Here is a 23,549-nt window from a genome sequence, read left to right on the forward strand (position 1 = left end):
TGGCTCCAGAGTGCCCGTGACTAGTGGGGAGGCAGAGGGAGGGAGGCAGAGGGAGGGAGGGAGGGAGGCAGAGGGAGGGAGGGAGGGAGGGAGGGAGGCAGAGGGAGGGAGGGAGGGAGGGAGGGAGGCAGAGGGAGGGAGGGAGGGAGGCAGAGGGAGGGAGGGAGGGAGGGAGGGCGGACACCTCGCCTCTAGTCGCCGGCGCTAGGGCGGCTCTTCACTCCGCTTCACGGCGGCTTCTCCTCCTCGCTCGGACTCGGGATGGACGGCAGGTGGGCAGGTGGGTCGGGTTAGGATGGGGGGCTGCAAGCAGATCTCCTAACTCCCCCTCGCCCTCCCCGGCTGGGTCTGGACAGTGGACACTGGGGTCTGGGGTCTGGGGGTTGGGGGGCTGAGGACTGGGGACTGGGGGCTGGGGACTGGGGGTTGGGGGCTGGGGACTGGGGTCTGGGGACTGGGGTCTGGGGACTGGGGTCTGGGGGCTGAGGACTGGGGGCTGAGGACTGGGGGCTGAGGACTGGGGGCTGAGGACTGGGGGCTGAGGACTGGGGGCTGGGGACTGGGGTCTGGGGGCTGAGGACTGGGGGGCTGGGCTCCACAACCTGCCACCGATCGCCGGTCACCCACACGTCCCCGCCCCGCTGCGACCTTCTCTTCTTCCCGGGAAATGTAGCGCAGAGAGTGGAGACCAAGGTTGCCCGGGCAGGGATAGTCCGGGGCGATACGCGCTGTCCTCTCTCTCTCCCTCCGTCTAGTTGGTGGGCGGGAAGGGGGAGCTTGTGGTTGCAGTCTCTCTCTCTCTCTCTCTCTCTCTCTCTGCAAACAAAGTGCCCGGAGTTGTCAGAGCAGCCGAGGGCTCCGGCGAGGTGTCTCTCTCCTGAGATGAGCAATGGATGGTCCGGCGCTTGGCTGGAAGGTCACCTGGGCGGCTCGCCGAAGAGCAGCTTCATGTCCACATGTCTGGGCGCGGAGCCGGCAGAGCTGCGAAGCTCCGAGAGACTGGCTGGCTGAGTGAGTGACTGACTGAGTGAGTGAGTGAGTGTGTGACTGAGTGTGTGACTGAGTGTGTGACTGAGTGAGTGAGTGAGTGAGTGAGTGAGTGAGTGACCCGACGCTCAGAGCAGACTGAGGTCTCTGCGAGCGGTAGCGCGATTTAAAGGCGATGGTGCTTCAGCAAAGACACATGTGGATCCAGCAGGTGAAAAGTCTCGGAGAGCCACATCGATCTTCCCCACCGCTCTGTCACATTCAAGTCTCTTTGAAGTGCCTTCATCGCCGCCTCTCATTCCAGTGGAATTTAATTTTTAATAAATGCGTTCAATATGTGAACCGTGGGACACGATTGCAGCTTTGAATTAAATGTCACGGGGGGAAAAAAACCGGATTACAGTCCCAACATCTGGCAATGTATTTCTACAATAACGCATTCATAAACTGACCAACAGAGGGAAGCAATATTTCACAAGTGTAAAAGAAATTGATAGGATCTAAAATCCTCTGGGAGGGTAGTATTTGCTGTGAATACTTCACCAAGGTTAGAACTTTAGCTCTGAGTTTTATATAAAATCCGAGGAAAGGAATTATTTATTGATGTTTGTAATTACAAGAAACTCATTACCTTCTCATGCAGTAGTGGCGGGGGGTGGCGGGGGGTAAATTGACCCCTGAAACGTGATTGAACCGCAACTTTGGACATTTTCTGCAGTTTGTGAAACAAAATTCCTCTCTACTTGTCCGATCAGCCCCCTCCCACACGACTATTTATTTAATTACAATTAAACGAGACAGGATAATTCTGCTGATAGGACGCACGGTTTGCACAGGCTGGTAAGAGGCGTATTTTAGAATCCTCTTTTCCTTTTGGTCGAATTGCTTGTGATTTAAGACGGATTTTGCAAGCAGCAGCAAAGGTTGCTGCGGCAGATTTGTGGAACATACCTCCAGTGGTCCACAACTCATACCCCTCAATGTGTGCGACCCACTCCTGGTCACAGATCATCGCCCTTGCCATCCAATATTCATTTTTTCCCCCTTGACAAATAATTACATATTTATAAATATATTATCAGTAAAATATCGTTCAGGGATTGTTTTATAGTTTATGTGATTTGGAAACAATTTTGTTTAAATCAATTTTGTTCCGCATGAGATGCATGAGAGATAGAGGGAAATAATTGTTAAAAATCACAAATTGCTAGAAACGAAACACGTGAGGGAGGTTTAAACGGGAGATAGTAATTGCGTGTATTGAACAGCTATTCAAATTTCTGTACGGTCATCATCGTTAGAACATCCCATTCCTATTGGCGTGCACTGGTTTTCTGTGTTTTAATCCATCTCTCTAACCCAGTGCAGCCAACATCAAATCTGTGAAAAGCTGTCGTGTATCATCCTATCCACATGCCCATGCACATGCGTCTGCTTTCTTTCGCGATTTCTTGTAATACTCCTACTAGATTATCATCCTCTCCTCCCAATTTTAAAAGATTACCCTTTCCCAATTTTATTGCGATTTCTTTGGAATGTCTATTGAGTTGACTTTTTGTTTTTGGAAAAAAAAATTCTAAGCCTTTGAAATGTCCAAGGCATTGAGAAACTTCAGATTTCCTTTTGATTTGATCGCCATCCTTTAAAGTGCTCGCGCACGACTTACTTGATGTAATCTGATGGTTTGCTTTAGTGGGATTTGAATTTATAACTTCACATTACTAATCCGGATATTGTCTGTTGAGTAAGAACAGTCTGAGAAGGGGCCCGACCTGAAACGTAGCCTGTGCATGTTCTCGTGAGACGCTGCCTAGCCCGCTGGGTTACTACAGCATTTTGTGTCTTCTTTTGTAAAACAGCATCTGCAGTTCCCTGTTGCTAACGGAATCTCGACAATGTTTAGCTGTAGTTAAATACCCATATGTTTACATCCACACATGTGATAATGTGCGAATTGCACTGAAAATGCCACGATCCCTGTGGAATTGTAGCCTACTGTACATTTTCTCTAAGGAAAACTGGAAAGCCAAAACTGCTTCAAATTGGATAAACTGTGAAAAATGCATATTCTGACTATTAATAGACTAGATTAACCACCAGCAGCAATTACAATAATACTTGATGCTCTCTGTAATCTTAATAGTTGTAATTTGTTTTCAGTAGATTAGGAAGTATCTTTCCCACATCCTGCAACTATGTGGAATTCATTGCCACAGAAGGCTGAGGAGGCCAAGTCAATGGATATTTTAAAGGCAGACATTGACAGATTCATGATTATTATGGGTGTCAGGGGTAATGGGGAGAAGACAGGAGAATGGGGTTAGGAGGGAGAGATAGATCAGTCATGATTGAATGGTGTAGTAGACTTGATGGGCTGAATGGCCTAATTCTGCTCCTACAACTAATGATCTTATGAACACGAGTGCTTTTAACATTAAAAACATAAGCCAATCTATGATGGATCCGTAGCTCCGCATTGATCCAATTGGTTAAGATTCATAAGGACCATACTCAACCTTATCTTGATTGTTGCATAGTTTGCGCTAATTATTGGACCAATGAGCTTTCTAGTCTAATGCAATGCCCTCCATAATGTTTGGGCCAAAGACCCATCATTTATTTATTTGCCTCTGTACTTCACAATTTGAGATTTGTAATGGAAAAAAATCACGTGGTTAAAGTGCACATTGTCAGATTTTAATAAAGGCCATTTTTATACATTTTGGTTTCACCATGTAGAAATTACAGCAGTGTTTATACATATTCCCCCATTTCAGGGCACCATAATGTTTGGGACACATGACTTCACAGGTGTTTGTAATTGCTCAGGTGTGTAATAATTGTCTCCTCAATGCAGGTATAAGAGAGCTCTCAGCACCTCGTCTTTCCTCCAGTCTTTCCATCACCTTTGGAAACTTTTATTGCTGTTTATCAACATGAGGACCAAAGTTGTGCCAATGAAAGTCAAAGAAGCCATTATGAGACTGAGAAACAAGAATAAAACTGTTAGAGACATCAAAAGGCATCAAAAACAAAGTAATGGACAATATTTGGGCTTACAAACTGTGGGAATTGTGGGAAGAACTGAGCTGTTCTTCTATTGTGTCTTTCAACGCGGACAGTATTTCACTCTGTGGGAATCAAATGTTACTCCAATGAATGGCTAAACATTCCTGGTGCAGGTAGAAACATAGAAACATAGAAAATAGATGCAGGAGGAGGCCATTCGGCCCTTTGAGCCAGCACCACCATTCATTATGATCATGGCTGATCACCGGTGGCCCATGGAGTCAAGAAAAAAGTTCGCTTAATACAAAGAAGAGCTTATGAACTCAAGGCTACACCGAGACTAATCTTCTCACATAGATAAAGAAGCCTGTTTCTCAGTGGAAGGTTATTGAATGCTGGATCACAATAGTTAACCCTTTAAACAAGTATACGTGACTAACTTTGCTATTGTGCTATCAAAAATGATATAAAAATACTGTATGCTTGGAATCGTGAGAACAGTCTCTTGCTTGACTGTTCTCCTTGTCTGACAGGTTATTTCTAATAAAGCCACTCACGTCTAGTGTAAATTATTCCAACAGTTTTGGAGGTTCCGCCGAGATCGGTAATCTCTTCAACTGACTTGGATTCTTGAGAACAGAACTCTAGTGAGACGACTCAGCTGGCATATAAAAAAGGTAAGGGTTTTCCTTACATTGAGTCTTTTCTGCCACAAGTACCTGTTTGAATCCGGGTGAGCGAAGAGTGCTGCCAAAGCTGGAATAAACGTGAGTGACATTGTATAAAATATATTGCGGCCTTTGTGGATTTGTTGTCCAGTTTCAAGACCTGGAGGCGTGGGTTCCAGTCCAATTTGAGGAGTGCATTGTGTAAGTTACTTGCCTGCCTGTGGGTCCTACCAGGATTTGTTGTTCTGCATTGTGCCTGCCTGTGTGGATTTATATCCCACCAGGATTTGTTACTTTGCATTGTGTATGTTACGTGCCTACCTGCATGAATTTGATCAACACCAGGATTTGTGTCCTACCAGGATTTGTTGTTCAGGTTCAAAACCTTGAGTAAGAATTTTAAGATAATAAAATATGGGTAATTCAGAGTCTACGAGTAACTATGGAACAGAGAGTGCGACAGATATAGAGAAATGGTCAGAGTGGACCAAGATAATAAAAGAGAAGAGTCTAGACATAAGGGTAGAGAATATGAGAAGCAGAAATGTAAAAGAACACATTGTGTAAGCTATGTGAAATAAAGGGCTCCCAGGTTAACAGTTATAAACAAATGTACGTACAGAAATTGAGAAAAATCACAAACCCATGGCCATGGTCACATTCCACCACCTTATTCTCCTCCATCAACAGAACGGGTGATTACTTCTAAAATTGAAACTAAAACGTGTGACGAGAACGAGGATGATGATATTGACTGTGATGATTGGGCTCCCATCTACCCACCACCACCTGAATCTGCTCCCCCACTAGATCAAGAGGTACTACTACCCCCTTTAGAGAGTACACTATAAACAGTAGCCACGACCTGTGCAGTACTAGATTCCACCACCTCCTCATAGGGACCGACTACATGTAGTAAAACGATTAATCTATGAGAGAGCAGTAGTGAAGCCTTAGCTGCATCTGATATACAAGCACCCATGCGAGCCTTTCCAGGTCCCCAAGGAGATCCTGTTACAGTCTACAGACCCTGCACAGGAGGTGAAAGCCCTAATTCAAGGCATGCCTAAACCCAAGGATGATATTGAAGAATTCATTCATCAATTAGATATATCGGACAATTGTTATAAACCAACTAAAAGTGATGTTGATGTGGCTCTCGATGCGATGCTTGATTCAACTAAATGGAAAACTATTCAAACAAAATTTAATTGGGAAGATATTGCAGATTTTTTACTCTTTTGAAAACTGCGTTACGTGAATATTATCAAGTTGTAATAGACTGGGGAAAGATTTATCATATTGTTCAGAAGCAAGACGAGGACGTTGGGGATTATATTGTTCGAGTCCATAGTGCCTTTGTAAAATATTCGGGGTTAGAACCAGATAGAGGCAAATCTGCTTTAGTCAGTACTATTCTACACGGGTTGTAACCTTGTCTAAAACAAATGTTCTGTGTAACTTGTGTCGGCTTGGAAAGCAAATATATGCACGACGTTCTATTTTACAACATTGTCAACGCCAGACTGAACAACGGCAACAGAGAGTTTAAGAAAATAACTGAAGATGCTGGTACAAATCGAAGGTATTTATTCACAAAATGCTGGAGTAACTCAGCAGGTCAGGCAGCATCTCAGGAGAGAAGGAATGGGTGACGTTTTGGGTCGAGACCCTTCTTCAGACTGATGTCACGGGGGCGGGATAAAGGAAGGATATAGGTGGAGACAGGAAGATAGAGGGAGAACTGGGAATGGGGAGGGGAAGAGAGGGACAGAGGAACTATCTAAAGTTGGAGAAGTTTATCTTCACAACCCTAATCATGGGGACCTTTTGTTTATATGCAAATAGATTCATCCAAATGCCTGAATGTATGAGTAAGGAGTATGTGTTGGTAATTGTAGACTTGTTTTCCAGATGGGGGTAGAAGCCTTTCCCTCTCGCCACAGTGATGCCACAACAGTAGCCAAGGTGCTACTGAAAGAAGTAGTACCGAGATTTGGCATTCCAGAGGTTATATCAAGTGACAATGGACCCCACTTTACTGGTTTATTTCTAAAGGAACTAATGAAAGGACTTCAATGCAACAACATTTATCCTGCCCATACCACCCCAATCATCAGGGGCAGTTGAAAGACAAAACGGATACTTAAGACTAAATTGGCTAAATTATGTAATGAGACAGGTTTAAAGTGGTCTTGCCAATTGCCCTAATGATAATGAGATCTAGCCCTGGTACAGGATTAACTACATATGATATAGTATTGGGGAGGCTAATTCAATTACCTGTAAGTGCTCCACTGCCAGCAAAGGCAAGGAACGTTAATAGCAGGGATGAGAACATGCTGAATCATTGCATTGCACTGACAAAATCTCTCCAAAGTTTCCATTCACAGGTGACCGAAGCACAGAAGAACCAACCAGTGAAAGCTGCCACGTGTACCAACGCTGCCACGTGTACCAACGCTGCCACGTGTACCAACGCTGCCACGTGTACCAACGCTGCCACGTGTACCAACGTGGGAACTATGTGCTCGTAAAGACTTTCAAGCGAAATAATTGCGTTCAACCTCGTTGGGAAGGACCGTTCCATGTGCTGATGATGACCTACACCGTAGTGAAGCTACAAGGAAAAGTGACATAGATCCACACATCTCAATGCAAGCCTGCACCAGCCCCAGGCTAATGACTGGACTCTATCTAATGTTGGTAACTATTGTGATCAAAAGCACAACATCTTAGGACAATAACATGGCCATTCAGTGAATACAGGCAGCAACCCACACAGATTCCCATAGAGGGAGAGCACACTTGTGTGTCCGAAATAACTATCCTCCACTGGCACACTCCCACCTGCACCCTCCGCTCTGCTGCTGCCAATCTCCTATCCCCCCACATCCGGACCAAACTCAGATCCTGGGGGGACAGGGCTTTCTCCATCGCTGCTCCCACCCTATGGAACTCACTACCCCAAACCGTCAGAGACTCCTCCTCACTCACCACATTCAAAACATCACTGAAGTCTCACCTGTTCAGTACTGCCTTCAACCACTGAAGGTCACCTCACCTTCTGTCTCCTTTCTCTGTTCGTTTACTTATTTATCTATTTATTCACTTCCCTATGTTCTTTAAATCCCTGTAAAGCGTCTTTGAGTATATGAAAAGCGCTATATAAATGTAATGCATTATTATTATTATTATTATACACAAAGGGGGTACCCAGGTGGGCAGCATCAATCTAAAACAATGTCAGTATCTGATAGATCACGACGCTAAACATTCCAGCTTTCGGTTTACTAGCCCCTTTTCCGAAAACCCTCAGAGTTGATGGGAATGCTAGCGTGGGACTCCTGAAACTTGCATAAACACCACCATCGATAATGATTTTAAACATCTTGGTGTTAATTCCACCTGCGACTGCCAGAGATATTATAACATCACTTATGGCGACACTTCGTATTGGTGGACGGCTGTTAGTCCACTGTGATTGGGGTGCACATGCAATATTCCATGACACACATACATACATACATACACACATACATACACGCCCACAGGCTGTTCTTTGGAATTTAATTTGCTGCAACCGAACTGAATGGTACCCTATGGTTGTTCAGTATGGGGTATTCTGGATATGATGTGACAATGCTTATAAATCCCTACCTTCGAATTGGATTGGGACCTGTAACATGCGATACGTAGCCCTTAATGCTTGGGGAGTTAAAACCCTTGGGAGTCACTTGATCAGGAATCATTTTTCAGCCATCTCCAGGGAAGGTTACACGCTGGAGAGAAGTTGAAAACCCACTTATTGTCTGCAATACGGGGGGTTCCACAGATTCCTCCGCACCCTGACGCCTGGCCTGGGAGTAAATTAACTATCAGCTACAATTCAGCCACCATGGAACAAATGGAGAACAGGACGGTAGATGCGATTTTGGCCCTTCACTCCAAAGTCCAATCTCTGTCCAAGATGGTTATTCAATATTGGATGGCTCTGGACTTTCTCCTTGTGGTCCTGGGGAGAGCGTGTGCACCCCTCAATGAATTCTGCTGTTTCTTTTCGAATCAAGACAAACGAATTGAAACTGATGTAAGGATTATTCAAGACCATATCCACACCTTAGATATCAGAAATTAAACCCTTTGACAAGTGGGGGCAGCTCCCTGACTTAGGAAACTGGGCTGGAGGGCTCTTTAAGACAATTTAAAAATATGCTATTATTATTTTAGCCGCGGTTGTAACCATATATGTACTGTTCCAGCTATCACTTTGCCTCATTCGAGCTCTCTGCTTATCAGAACAGCACTTCCGTTACAGTGCTGAGCTACAACACATCATGCTTCAATATGATGTTGATCACGCCATCATGCAACTTATGAATATCTCCCTGTATGATGATACTGATAATACTGACTAACATTTTTTCTTATTGTCCTGTTAGGACAAAAGGGAGAATTGTGGGAAGAACTGAGCTGTTCTTCCATTTTGTCTTTCAACGTGGGCAGCACTTCACTCTGTGGGAATCGCACGTTACTCCAGTGAATGTACCCTTCAGAGCTAGGCTAAACATTTCTGGTGCAGTTGGCCCATAGAGTCAAGAAAACAAGTTCACTCAGTACAAAGAAGAGCTTATGAACTCAAGGCTACACCAAGACTCCCTAATATTCCTACATCAATACACCTGTTACTCAGTTGAAAGTTACTAAATGCTGGATCACAATAATTAACCCTGTAAACAAGTGTTCATGACTAACCTTGCTATTATGCTATCAAAAATGATATAAAAATACTGCATGCTGGGAATCGTGAGGACAGTCTCTTGCTTGATTGTTCTCCTTGTCTGACAAGTTATTGCTAATAAGGTTTGTGTAGGAAAATAACTGCAGATGCTGGTTCAAATTTAAGGTAGACACAAAATGCTGGAGTAACTCAGCGGGTAAGGCAGCATCTCAGGAGAGAAGGAATGGGTGGTTCATTCCCATTCCTTCTCTCATCCCTTCTCTTCTGAGATGCTGCCTGACCCGCTGAGTTACTCCAGCATTTTGTGTCTCCCTTCAAGTAGCTACAGTTTGATATTCACTCACGTCTAGTGTAAAATATTTCAACAAAACCAAATGACTGACATAAATCTACTAAAGTGGTGAAAAGGCATGATACAGGTTTAAATGACACATTTTATCTTGCTGCACCTTTAAGAACAATTGCACTCACAAATGCTTTCATAGCACTCCTGAAAATCAGTTTCTAAATAAAGTCCCACGTGACAAAACGCAAAATAATTTTCATCCTGTTTCAAAAGAAAGTCTTTCCAAATCAATCCTAAACATCGCAGAAGTTTAATCTTTGTATAATATAAGAAACGTGGCTGCAAATTTGTTGTAACAGGTTTCCTACTAATAGAAACGTAGAAACCACAATGTTGATTGGGAATTAAAAACTGATCTTGACGTGGAAAAGCCCACGGTCTTACTCAAACCAGTACCGTAAAATCTTTCATCTGAGAGCAGATGAAGCCTTAGTTTAACATCTTGCATTATTGCAGGGGGCACAAAGCCTGAGCCAGGCAATGCTTAGTTAAGCTCCTATCTGGTTAAGGCAGGCATTTGTGCCATATTGTCTTCCACTCAGGAGAAGGTCAAATCAAATGCACAGCCGTAAATTCAGCTTTATTGTCAATCAGCTGATTGATCACAGAGAAAATTACAGATGACCCTATCACAACTCCCACAATGTATTCCTGAATCTCATTTTGAACAGCAGCCACTTGATCCAGTCAGAATTCTAGATGATTTATCCTTTCATTTCAAATTTGTTCATGCATAGAGGTTTACACTACAGGAGGAAGGATATTATGATTCTTGGAAATATTATGTACAATTTTAGGAACCATAGTTTTTAAGAAGACAGGAATAGCTAAGATGATGCACAGTACAGATTTACTAGAAAGGTTCCAAGAAGAAGGGATTTTAATTACCTGGATGGATTGGTGCTGTTCCCCTTATAGTAGAAAAAAGGTGTTTAAAATCACGAAGGATCTAGATGCAGTGGGTGGAGTGAAACATTTTCTATTGCAGAATGGTCAAGAACCAGAAAACATGGAATAAAGATGAGTGGCAGAAACAGGTGACACAAGGAAAACAATTGTATGCAATGAGTGTTTCGGATTTGGAATGGTGGGCAGGATGGGAAGTGCAGTAAATAAGGATATAAATGCACAGTCTTTTGCCCAGAGTAGGGGAAGCAATAACCAAAGGATATAGGGGCAAGGTGAAGAGGGGGGAGGGGGGGAGAGAGGATATAAGGGCAAGGTGAGGAGGGGGGAGGGGGGGAGGATATAGGGGCAAGGTGAGGAGGGGGAGGGGGGGGGGGGGAGAGAACCTGAAGGGTAATTTATTGACACAAAGGGTGGTGGGTGTATGGAACGAGCTGCCGGGGGAAGTAGTTGAGACAGGTTCTGTGGCACCATTTAAGAAACGGATAGGATAGGTTTAGTGGGATATGAGCCAAACGTGGGCAGTTGGGACTAGTGTAGATGGGGCATGTTGGTCGGCGTGAGCAAGTTTACTGAAGGGTCCGTTTCCACGCTGTATGACTATGACACCATATGGATTGATAAGTAGTGGGGCAGATTCAATCTTTGTGTAAAAAGAGAACTGGATAAGCTGAAAATAAAATAAAAATGTAGGCTCATGGAGAGAGTGGGAAGTAACTGACTTGCTCTTTCATTGTGTTGGCATGGACTCAAAGGACTAAATGTTATATAAAACCTGTCAGAGATTCTATGCCATATTAATGTTCCTCTCAAATGGCTAATTCTGCTATCAATCGTGGATATTGATACCCATTGAAAAAGTAGTGGTGCTTATACAAGTATTTATTTAAATCTATTTTGGGGGAAAATACACACTCAGCGCTTTGTATTTCCAGGAATAAAGAATACTTTTCAATGGAAGTATTTGCATGAGTTCCATGCAATGGAATGCCTGAAAGGTTAAAACTGATGATTACCGATCAACAAATTCTACAAAATTAGTATTTCAATTTTATTTTCTATATCTTAACCCTAGAGTAACCCCAAGGTTAAAGATGTCAAGGACCGACTTCAGAACATCCTCGAGAGGGAAGGTGAACAGCCAGAAGTAGTTGTGCACGTGGGCACGAACGACGTTGGGAAGAAGTGGAAGGAGGTACTGCAAAGTGAGTTTAGAGAATTAGGAAGAAGTTTGAAAAGCAGGACTTCTAGGGTGGTTATCTCTGGATTGCTTTCTGTTCATCGTGCCTGTGAGGGCAGGAACAGGGAGATAGGGGATATGAATGTATGGATGTGGGGCTGGTGCAGGGAGCAGGGATTTAGATTTATAGACTACTGGGACCTCTTCTGGGGTAGGGGGTGACCTGTACAAAAGGGATGGGTTACACCTTAACTGGAGGGGGACGAACGTTCTAGCAGGCAGGTTTGCTAGTGCTTCAAGTGGGGGTTTAAACTTAGTAGTGGGGAGGAAGGGTTGACAAATTGGGAGTATAAAGTTGGAGTTAAAGGGGAAGCGAATACAGGAAAAATTGCAAAATGTGCATGCATTGGTGATAATTTTCCAATGTTCAATACATTCAGGATCAGTTCCCGTGGATTGGAGGGTAGCTAATGTTATTTTTTAATAAAGGAGCGAGAGAGAAAACGGGAAATCATGCTTGACTAATCTTCTGGAAGTTTTTGAGGATGTATCTAGGAAAATGGACAAGGGAGAGCCAATGGATGTAGTGTACCTGGACTTTCAGAAAGCCTTTGATAAGTTCCCACATAGGAGATTAGTGGGCAAAATTAGAGCACATGGTATTGGGGTAGAGTACTAACATGGATAGAAAATTGGTTGGCAGACAGGAAACAGAGTAGGGATTAACGGGTCCCTTTCAGAATGGCATGCGGTGACTAGTGGGGTACTGCAAGGCTCGGTGCTGGGACCGCAGTTATTTACAATATACATTAATGACTTAAATGAAGGGATTAAAAGTAACATTAGCAAATTTGCAGATGACACAAAGCCGGGTGGTGGTGTGAACTGTGAGGAGGATGCGATGAAGATGCAGGGTGACATAGATAGGTTGTGTGAGCGGGCGGATGCATGGCAGATGCAGTTTAATGTGGATAAGTGTGAGGTGGTAAAAACAGATTAGTGTGAGGTGGTAAGAACCTCTTTGGTGGTAAAAACAGATTAAGGCAGATTATTATCTGAATGGTGTCAAATTAGGAAATGGGGAAGTTCAAAGAGATCTGGGTGTCAGTCAGCAGTCACTTAAAGTAAGCAAGCAGGTACAGCAGGCAGTGAAGAAAGCTAATGGCATGTTGGCCTTTATGACAAGAGGAGTTGAGTATAGGTCCTTCTGCAATTGTACAGGGCCCTAGTGAGACCACACCTGGAGTACTGTGTGCAGTTTTGGTCTCCAAATTTGAGGAAGGACATTCTTGCTATTGAGGGAGTGCAGCGTAGGTTCACTAGGTTAATTCCCAGAATGGCCGGACTGTCATATGTTGAAAGACTGGAACAACTCGGCTTGTATACACTGGAATTTAGAAGGATGTGTGGGGATCTTATTGAAACATTTAAGATTACTAAGGGATTGGACACGTTAGAGGCAGAAAACATGTTCCCAATGTTGGGGGAGTCCAGAACCAGAGGGCGCAGTTTAAGAATAAGGGATAGGCCATTTAGAACGGAGATGAGGAAAAACGTTTTCACTCAGAGAGTTGTAAATCTGTGGAATTCTCTGCCTCGGAAGGCAGTGGAGGCCAATTCTCTGGATGCTTTCAAGAGAGAGTTAGATAGAGCTCTTAATGATAGTGGAGTCAGGGGGTATGGGGAGAAGGCAGGAACGGGGTACTGATTGTGAATGATCAGCCATGATCACATTGAATGGCCGTGCTGGCTCGAAGGGCCAAATGGCCTACTCCTGCACCTATTGTCTATTGTCTATTTTAACCAGTGTACAAATCTGTAAAATAAATTAGAATCATACTATTACCTCATGATATTTAGAGGTAAAATACTTTTGCCTTTCATAACATTTTATATGGGCAACAGTCACAGTCATGACAGGCAGTGATATGCATCATAAATAAGATATATCTATAAAATAGTATTGTACCATTAATGAGTTAAAATAAAGAAACAGAAACAGGTACTAAGAGGGCTAGGTTAGAAACAGGCTCGGAGATGCAATGCCGGATTAAACCACTTTTGTTGCTTCTGATACAAGCACAATGCTGACTGATGATTTGCAAGATTGCAGCATGCAATCCATCGAGTGGCTGCATGCCTTAACGAGGAGTCATTATAGCATATAGCACTCCTTCCTGCCAGCCTGTGTGCAGCTCTACGAGGCAATCTGAGTCTCTTAAACCAATTGAGCACTTTGTCTATTGGTGTTCTAGATTTCTTTCTGACTGAGGAAATATTGCAAAATACCACAAAATGGGAAGAGAGTAGGATCGAAGATATTCCAAATGGTGTTGGAATATATTGCAGGGAGAGGTGAGCAGGTAAATGCTTTATCCAAAACAGATTAAAAGCTATATCTTAACTCTTTGAAGACATTTGTAGTAGATAGCCATTGTAATCAATGGCTGGAATCCATCTCCATTGCATAGAAACAAAGTTCTGCAGATGCTGGTTATACCAATGATAGACACAAAGTGCTGGATTAACTGAATGTGCGTGAGATTATTAAATTTGTAATCGTGCATTCAGGGCCATGGAGCTGGATGCACACAAAGTGCTGGAGTAACTCGGCGGGTCAGGCAGCATCTCTGGAGAAAAAAGGATCCTTTCCTCCAGAGATGTTGCCTGACCCGCTGAGTTACTCCAGCACTTTTTGTGCATCCAGCTCCATGGACCTGAATGCACGATTGCAAATTTAATAATCTCACGCACATTGTCAGTCAATTTATTTACGTTCAAAAGCCACTCCCCAATCACTGCTCAACTTGCTGCTCAAGGTACCTCCATTATTCACCTCTCCACAGTCATTACTGTTTAGGCTCTTTTCTATCATTTAAGTTAACTTCATACCCTTAAACAAAAGCAGCTTGCAAACATCACAACAAATTCCATGGCTTGAATGGACCATGGCAGGCATATTACTCAAACATTACATAACATTCACTAACTCTCTTCATTCCTTTTTGCGGAACAGGGTGTTGTATAATCGGATGCCACAGTACAGCAACAATTCTGTGGAGGAGCACAAAATCATCATCATATCCTCACAGTGGAGAAGGCACGGTGGTTAGTTAGCATGAGAAGCTACAAGGATTCTCTCTGAAGAACAAGTAAAGTGATGCAAAGGCTTTAGTGAAGATATACTCACCCGTGGACGAACTGGTCATTGACATGGGCATCAACATGGCAATACAACTAATACATGCAGTTTCTCAGCAAGAGTTTGTACATTAGAACTGGCATTTCATATTTGATATGATACCCTGGTTTCAGCTAGACGTTGACCTACATTTCAGAAAGGCATTTGATAAGGTTCCACATGGTAGGCTGCTCTGGAAGGTTAGATCATATGGGATTGTGACTGAGCTAGCTGATTGGACAGAGAATTGGCTTATTGGAAGGATGCAGAGTGTGATGGTGGAAGGCCTTTTATTTTCAACTGGAGGCTTTATTTATATCTCAAGCTGCCTCAGCAAGGCCACCAGCATAATCAAGGATGGGTCGCAGCCTGGCCACTCCCTCTTCTCCCCTCTCCCATCAGGCAAAAGGTACAGAAGTGTGAAAACACACACCTCCAGATTCAGGGACAGTTTCTTCCCAACTGTTATCAGGCAACTGAATCATCCTACCACAACAAGAGAGTAGTGCTGAACTACTATCTACCTCTTCGGTGACCCTCGGACTATCCTTGATCAGACTTTGCTGGCTTTGCCTTGCACTAAACATTATTCCCTTATGTATCTATACATTGTAAATGGCTCGATTGAATGAATCCATTGTCTTTCTGCTGACTGGATAGCATGCAACAAAAGCTTTTCACTTGACAATAAACTAAACTGAAATGCAATATTAGCAAGAAATTATGACGAAAAATTAAATTTAAGAAAATTCTGCTGCATTAATTAACTTTTTTTACAGAGATATTGGAATTGCCTGTTTGGCTAGTCTATTATCCAGCCTCTAATTTTTGAATGGTGTTGTCCCATTAATATATAGGACATTGAAACCATGGGGAACATTATCGATGTAGATATATATATATAATGCAATAATGTGAAAGACAAACAATTCAATTGAATATGGCGATTGCTAATCAAAATTGTTCTACCTTAGTAATTTTTTTTTTTCAATTACTAGACAATTTATAATTGTTATAATTAACAATTTTATCTTGGTATTGCATCTGATAATTGGATTCAGCCATCAGGCAGGGTTAACAATACTTAAGAATTTAGATGCTTTCCTCCCCTTTATTTAAACATATCAGCCAAGGAAATAAATGATAAACACAAAATGTTGGAGTAACTCAGCGGGACAGGCAACATTTCTGTCTGGGTGAGAAGGAATGGGTGACGTTTTGGATCAAGACCCTTCTTGACTAATGAATGCATTATAAATATATAACAGTAATCTGTTTATTTTGTCACCAGGTAAAACGGCTCTTCCAATTGACAATCATCTACCAGAGTATTTCTTGGACCACATCCAAGATGTCCTTGATATATTTTCTACATGGATCACAAGGTCAGTCTGATGGCTGGTACGTATCTGCATGGACCTCAGAGGTTTCAAATTCTGCTTTGCAGTTTGCTGCTGAAATCGATGTCATTTGATATTTGGATAATAAGGCAACTCCAATACTCTTTGAATACTTGGGGAAACCTGTGAAGGTTCTTGCACTTACTGTTATCTGTTTCCACTTGTGAGACATCAAATTTATAATCAAGTTTATAGTTAAACTTTTGACAACTTAACAAAGTATATTGGCCCATTAGCCCATCTAATAACTTTTTCAGCTACATTGAGAGGGGAGAGAAAAAAATTGATGATTAGGATGAAGAACCTGAGACATATTTTGTCAGGTCAGTTTCTAGTTTACTGATATGCAATAAAGAAGTCAGTTTATTTTTATTAAGAGAGTTAGTCAATAGACAATAGACAATAGGTGCAGGAGTAGGCCATTTGGCCCTTCGAGCCAGCACCACTATTCAATGTGATCATGGCTGATCATTCTCAATCAGTACCCCGTTCCTGCCTTCTCCCCATACCCTCTGACTCCGCTATCCTTACGTTAGTCATAACTTCATACAGTGTGGAAACAGGCCCTTTGGCCCAACTTGCCCACACCTGCCAACATGTCCTAGCTACACTAGTCCCACCTGCCTGCATTTGGCCCATATCCCTCCAAACCTGTCCTATCCATGTACCTGTCTAACTATTTCTTAAACGTTGCAATAGTCTCTGCCTCAATTACCTCCTCTGGCAGCTCATTCTATACATCCACCATCCTTTATGTGAAAAGGTCACTCCTCAGATTCCAATTAAATCTCTTCCCCTTCATCTTAAACGTATGTCCTCTGATCCTCGTTTCCCCTACTCTGGGCAAGCAACTCTGTGCATCTGCCACATATATATCCTCTCATAATTTTATACGCCTCTATAAGATCACCCCTCATCCTCCTGCGCTCCAAGGAAAAGTCCCAGCATACTCAACCTCCCTAAAAAAGCTCAAACCCTCAAGTCTTGGCAACATCCTCATAAAGCTTATTTGTACCCTTTCCAGCTTGACAACATCTTTCCTATAACATGGTGCACAGAACTGACACAATAAAAATAAAATTTTAAAAAAGAGTTCCCATCATATTTTTCATGAAATCGTTCTCATGGATCAGAGGCAGTTCAAATTAAGTTTCCAGCCTAACTCGCATAAAAATAATTGCTTTGGTGCTTTCTGGAAGATGTTTTGGAAAATGCTTGGACCCAATGGTCTCATTCAACAATACAGAGAATTGAGTAACCACACAACGACACACAAGACAATAGAAGCAGGAGAAGTCAATTTGGCGCTACAAAACCCACTCCATATCTCAACTTCTTCTCTGTGCCAGATTCCACATAAGCTTCACATTCTGATCTTTCAAAAATGTATTTGCGTCCACTTTAAGTATCTTGCCTACACAATACTCTGCAGTAGAGGATTCTAAACAGTCACCTCTCTATGAGAATAAATTTCTACTCACCTGTTGTAAATGACCAGCCCCAACCTATGTAAGGAGGTAATAGGACAAGTTAGCTTGATCAAAGATAGGTTTTAAAGAGTGTTGCAACAGAGGAAAGAACAGTGAATTGGTTTAGAGGTTTTGGGAGGAATTTGCAGTGTTTAGAGCTTGGGCAACTGAAAGCACAGACACAAATGTGAGACACAAGGGACCAGAAAATAGAAGATCAGCAAGAATTCAAATGGATCCAGCTTTGTGGGGAGTGACAGAATCAAGGAAAGGTAAGGGCCCAAAGGTAATGCAAGCATGGAACTTTAAAGCTTGGTTCAGCTTCTTCACACATCGACAGAGGTCACTGGGATACTGATGTCCAGGACATACGAGGAACCAAGTTTTGGAATGCATTCAGGTATATGGAGGGCATGGAGTAAAATGTTCGGTACAAGAGCACTGAAATTATCACGCTAAACATAACAAAAAGCATGATTGAGAATTGAAATCTCTTTTGATGATGAGCTTTCTGGGAAAACCCAGCAGACCTCCTCAGGTCACAGTATCAAGTAAATGAGGCATCCGCTTAGCTTCAAACCAATCCATTTGAACTCTTCATGCTCTGGGGAAAACTGCCCACATTAGCAAAAACAAAATGTATAAATACTGTTTTGGTCAGGAAATCGATTTGTATCTCTCAAACTGAAATGGTATACATTTGATTTATTTTATAATTTTAACGTAACTTTGTTTATGCAAAGTTTTGTGGATGTGTCCAATTCCTGACCTTGCTATATTTATCAGTAACTTGAATTAATATAACCATTAGGCTATTTGCATCTTTAAATTGTTGTGAATTAAAATAGAAATAATATGTACTCTGAAAACCTTTTGATGCTCTGAAATCTAAGTAAAATGCATAACGCAACCTAATTATTCCTGTGCTCCCAAAAGGTGCAGATGCCTGTGTCATAGATTAAGCTATTTGAGAAAAAAGAATTGACCCACTTGCAGCTGCAATTTAGTCACAATCATCTAAAATAACTCATACCAAGCACAGACATTATGGGACTCAAATAGTCTCAGCGAAGAACCACCGTTTGATTGCAGAAGTCAATCAAACAGTAGTTTTGCGTGACGTTTGATACGGGCTCAACCTGTTCCAAGTTGGAAACCGTGAATTGGATTCTAAAATAAATTACGAATGCCTAGCCTCTTCCTCTGGTGCTTGATTTCTCTTTCTCTCCAGAAAATTGGACAGCAGGGAACTACTCATCGATTTTGGCCTCCCGGTGTAATTTCAATTGTGCGATTATTTTATAGACTCAGGATCACACTGTTGGACTTTTACTCTATTGAGAGGAAACTGTTGCTATTAATGGCCCAATCAGTGAATGTGGATGGTGCTGAGAGGGATTTAGATTAAGTTATTTATTCGCACTTGCAATGTCAGTTAGAATCAAAGGAGAAAATTAAATGCAAACTATAATCAATATGAAGTCTATCTGATAGATTTCTGTTTTTTGATGATCCCTGTCTGATCCTATTATGCTGTCATCTTTGGTGACAAAGGTCTGGGTGGCAGAAAGCAATAGAATAAAATAATCCAAACAAATCTTAATTGAATTGCAGATATTTGTCATTTAAATTCTGAATGTTAGCTCTTCCAGTTTGTTCCTTCTGTAGAACTGAACTACTTCCCATTTCAATTGGAATCAGCACCCTACCAACAATGTCTGTATGCCTCAGCTGCATGTGCTTCTTCCACTGCCTGCTTTGAGTTCCACTTTCTCCCTCTAGTTACACTTGGCACCAGATTACTAACAAAGGTATCCTTACTCCCTGATAATTGCAACTCTAACCTCACCTTAGCACACAAACTCCTCTATTAGGCTAGACAATGGTAAACGGAGAATAACTTTCCCATATAAAGCCACACTACTAGGACACTGTGGAACTCCTAACCATTTCCTAATATATGAATGAACCAATCTCTCTAACCTTTCCACCTTAGAAATTGGCAGCTCAGACACTGTCAGATTAAATTGTGATTTGTTTGGTTGACAGGCCTGTACGACTGTAAAACTTTGGGGATTTGGCCTCAAATCTCTAGGTAAGGATTCCATGAAAGAAAGGATAAACATTGCAGAAGGGAATGATCATCCAGGTTATATGATGTCAAGATAGTCTCAAAAAGCCGGAGAAATGCAGCGGGTCAGGCAGCATATGATGTCAAGGTTGGGTAGCGGCAGAGAAGTTAAAATATAAATATTACAGGTACAGGAGAGCAAAAACCACGTAGCTTAAAAAACAAATCTAAATTCCTTTGCTGTGGTGAACATATTAATATTTAAACTTTGATAAGAGTAGAAAGCTCATCTAAATACTGCATCACAACATTTTGCCTTACAGTTTGGTGTTACACCCATTGTTATAATGCAAATGCCTTTACAGAGCATAAGACGGAAAGGAAAATTGTTAGGCTGACGGAAACATATAATCAAAGAGAAGGTTTTTCAAATTAGGAGAGAGGTGGAAAGATGGATGTGTTTAATGAAAGTACCTCGGAGATAAGTCTGGATGAAAAAACAGCCAATTGAATCAGAGCCAGGGCAAAGAACTGCAGCCTACAGTTGCGATACATTGCTGGAGAAGATTTCCCATATAGGATTTGACAAAACCTTAAAGGGAATTGAAACTCAAATAAAAAATCTTGAAGATGGTTCAGCAGGCATTTGGAGGCAGGTTGAAGTCTGCAAATTTTTAATCCACAGCACAGATTCTTTTGTGTGCTGTGGGTCTTGAAATGGTTCCAAATATTATTGGCATGATTGTTGCTGATCGATTACTTTTGGCGGCTGCTCCTATTAAATTAGCTTAAATCTCTAGAGAACGATACATCAGTTGTCGAAGGATACTTACCAGAAGGATTCAGTACAACAAATTAAAAGTATAAAGAAGCTTTTCCTCGGGAGTCCAGCAAGTCTAGGGGAATGTGCAGTGGGCACACAGAGTAAGGCAAGCAGCTGGAAGAAGGAGGAGGGAGTGAGAGAAGGCCTCCCAGCCACATGGGTAGTCAGGGAACAATCATCCCGTCTGACCCCATTGAGAAACAGTGGCTGGCTTAGCCTCCAATTCAATTAGCACATCCTCACTGAAATGCCACACTTGCTGCAACCACAGGTGTTATTTTAGAGGAGAGCCAGAAACCCATTACCAGTGGCTGTCAAAATCACTTTCCTTTTAATTGTTTATGATACCTGGGCATCACTTGTAAAACGAACGCTTGATGCTTGTGTATAATTCCCATTGACATATTGGTGGCAGTCCACCTTCTCGAGCTGCTGCTGTTCTTGTGAAGGGGCTCCCAAAGCGCTGTCAGGTGTGGCCGCAGAATCTTGACGCTGCAATGAAGAAGGAATGGTGATTTGTCTCCAAATTAAAGATGATACTGTATGTGACTTTGAGGGAGGTTTGCAGGTTGCAGCAATCTCTTACCCCTCCTGTCCTTGTCCCTCCAGGTGATAGAGACATACAGAGGGATGGTGTAGGATGAGTCTGAGACATTGCTTGAAATATGTTACTGTGTGAGTATTTAAGACCATTATTTCACTGGTTTGTGGGACAGCTCTCAAATTTAGGCAATGTTTCCGATGTGATGGACTTTAATTTGTCAACGGAAATGATTGTGCCTTTGGCCGGTGTCTAAATCAATTAGCTTTCATCTTACTGCGTTTTATCATGTGGTTTGGTACAAATTAACTGACTTACTCAACCGTTTCAGAAAGCAGTTAATTGCCAGCCGCATTGTTCAGCCCAGAGCAACTGAGAGGCCAGACCTGCTAGAACAGCATTTTCCTTTTCCCAAAAGATGTTGGTGAATCAAACAGAGTATTGCAATCTGATTTCATTCGCACGTGTAACGTTACGAGTATTTTGATTTCAATTTACTGAGTGCAGTAAAGTTTAATGCAGAGCTGCCCTGGTTGGTTTTGATCACGGATATCTGGATATTATTCCAGTCCTCTGGATGTTGAAGACATCTGAATTTTAGAGGAGTAACCTGTAGTTGGAGGATGAGCATGATGTTGTCTGGGGCCTAAAGGAGTAATGCTGACTGTAACGGTCTGGTGCCACCATGGCGCTAATGCAGTGGCAGCAGCAAAAGAATCAGAATTGTTATTCTGCGAGATGATATTAGATTCATACTCCTTGGAGGCACTGCAATGGTGCTTGTGCATTCCTAATAATCGAATGGAGAACAGATTACTGGAGTACTCTTATACCTTATCAATTACAATGATGGTGGCAGTTGTGAATTTTCACTGAAGCACTCGTGCAGGGTGGCTACTGTTCTTACTGTATGAAGTTGAGGCATTAGCCATTGGCCACTGCTCCCTGTTGGGTCCATACGAATGTGAATGGAATTTGTTTCCAACTCTATGGTGGAAATGTTGGTTTCTGAAAACTTTTGAAAATTGATGTTTGGAAGGCAAAACAAAGCAGCAAATCTTTCATTCTACATGCCTGTCATCCTCTGCCTCTGCTAAACTGAATCTTTTGTACTTGAACCTGCATGTTACCTTTCCCTCCAAGGTCTATATCTCTACTTCTTTAGATGTTTTGTGTAGATTTGGCTTGTTGCTGAACACACTATTGAATCTCTACAGGTGTACCGTAGAGAACGTACTGACTGATTGCATCATGGCCTGGTTTGGTAACTTGAACACCCAGAAACAAAAGAGGCTAGAGAAAGTGTTGGAAATTGCCCAGTCATTCACCAGTAATGACTTCCCCTCCCTCCACCCATCGAAGCGATCTACAAGAAGTACTGCCACAAAGAAGGGAGCTGATATCATCAAAGATCCATACCACCCTGGCCACACTTTCATCCTGCTGCTACCATAGTGGAGAAAATTCAAGAATAAAAAACATTTCTTCAGTTTCAAGAACAGCTTTTTTCCATCGACCATAATGAATCTTGAATCATAATGAAACTCACTGCACAACTTTAATCAAAACCCTTCCTCAATACTGAGCTAATGTGGATTTTGTACAGGCAGTACTACGTACTATAATGGTCTGGTTACCAGGTATAACTGATAACTTATTGTTTATTCTATATTTATTTGCTGTGTTGTGTAAATGTACCTGTAAAGCTGTGGCAAGTAATAATTTCAATATTCCATTCCCAGTGCATATGGCAATTAAATACACATGATTCTTGATTCTCTCAACAGATGTATTTCCATTTAAAGTAAACAGATGGTGCCTCTAATTTCCTTCTCTTCTGAAATAGAAAGGAGAAACTTGATATAATTGTATTAATTTGTCATTTGATGATTTCCAGGCTTTATTTATTGAATTATCAAAGAGATTATGACTTTAGCTGGGTACATGAGTTTAATATATATTTTTTTGTGTATGCTGTTTCTAAATGAATTAACTGTGTGTGGATTATCAATGATTAAAATATAGTAAAACCGCTTCTTGATGTTGGCCTCCTTAGGTGGCATGGTGGTGCAGCAGTAGAGTTGCTGCCTTACAGCGCTAGAGACCTGGGTTCGATCCTGATGATGGGTGCTATCTGTACGGAGTTTGTACGTTCTCCCTGTAACTGCGTGGGTTTTTCCTGGGTGCTCCGGTTGCCTCCCACACTCCAAAGAAGTGCAGATTTGTA

At 42.2% G+C, this 23,549-nt stretch overlaps 1 protein-coding gene across 27 annotated transcripts; it reads left to right on the forward strand.

Annotated features, from left to right (window-relative positions):
* The first annotated feature begins 169 nt into the window (after nucleotides 1-169).
* On the forward strand, nucleotides 170-23,319 carry LOC144593977 (uncharacterized). Of its 27 annotated transcripts, none has more exons than XM_078400199.1 (9): nucleotides 170-280; nucleotides 3,845-4,023; nucleotides 4,578-5,482; nucleotides 6,145-6,249; nucleotides 7,045-7,370; nucleotides 11,733-11,862; nucleotides 14,854-14,945; nucleotides 16,310-16,419; nucleotides 22,540-23,319. In XM_078400199.1, the coding sequence occupies exons 5-9, from the start codon at nucleotides 7,320-7,322 to the stop codon at nucleotides 22,775-22,777; spliced, it is 621 nt and encodes a 206-aa protein (XP_078256325.1). In that variant the 5' UTR covers nucleotides 170-280; nucleotides 3,845-4,023; nucleotides 4,578-5,482; nucleotides 6,145-6,249; nucleotides 7,045-7,319; the 3' UTR covers nucleotides 22,778-23,319. The 27 variants fall into 27 exon arrangements, 24 of the variants coding, with proteins under 24 accessions (XP_078256325.1, XP_078256318.1, XP_078256342.1 ...); XM_078400192.1 differs by having other exon boundaries at nucleotides 6,190-6,249; XM_078400216.1 differs by having other exon boundaries at nucleotides 4,578-4,673.
* The last annotated feature ends 230 nt before the right edge of the window (nucleotides 23,320-23,549 follow it).

The sequence above is a fragment of the Rhinoraja longicauda genome, chromosome 1 (genome assembly GCF_053455715.1).
Source record: "Rhinoraja longicauda isolate Sanriku21f chromosome 1, sRhiLon1.1, whole genome shotgun sequence".
NCBI lineage: Eukaryota > Metazoa > Chordata > Chondrichthyes > Rajiformes > Arhynchobatidae > Rhinoraja > Rhinoraja longicauda.

Excerpts from the sequence above, each read along its gene's own strand:
- LOC144593977 (XM_078400120.1), top strand. The coding sequence starts at position 7,320 with ATGCAAGCCTGCACCAGCCCCAGGCTAATGACTGGACTCTATCTAATG. Across the intron at positions 14,946-16,309 it reads ACAGTGGAGAAGGCACGGTG|GTAAAACGGCTCTTCCAATT; the intron begins GTTAGTTAGCAT and ends TTTTGTCACCAG. Across the intron at positions 16,420-22,539 it reads CAAGGTCAGTCTGATGGCTG|GTGTACCGTAGAGAACGTAC; the intron begins GTACGTATCTGC and ends GAATCTCTACAG.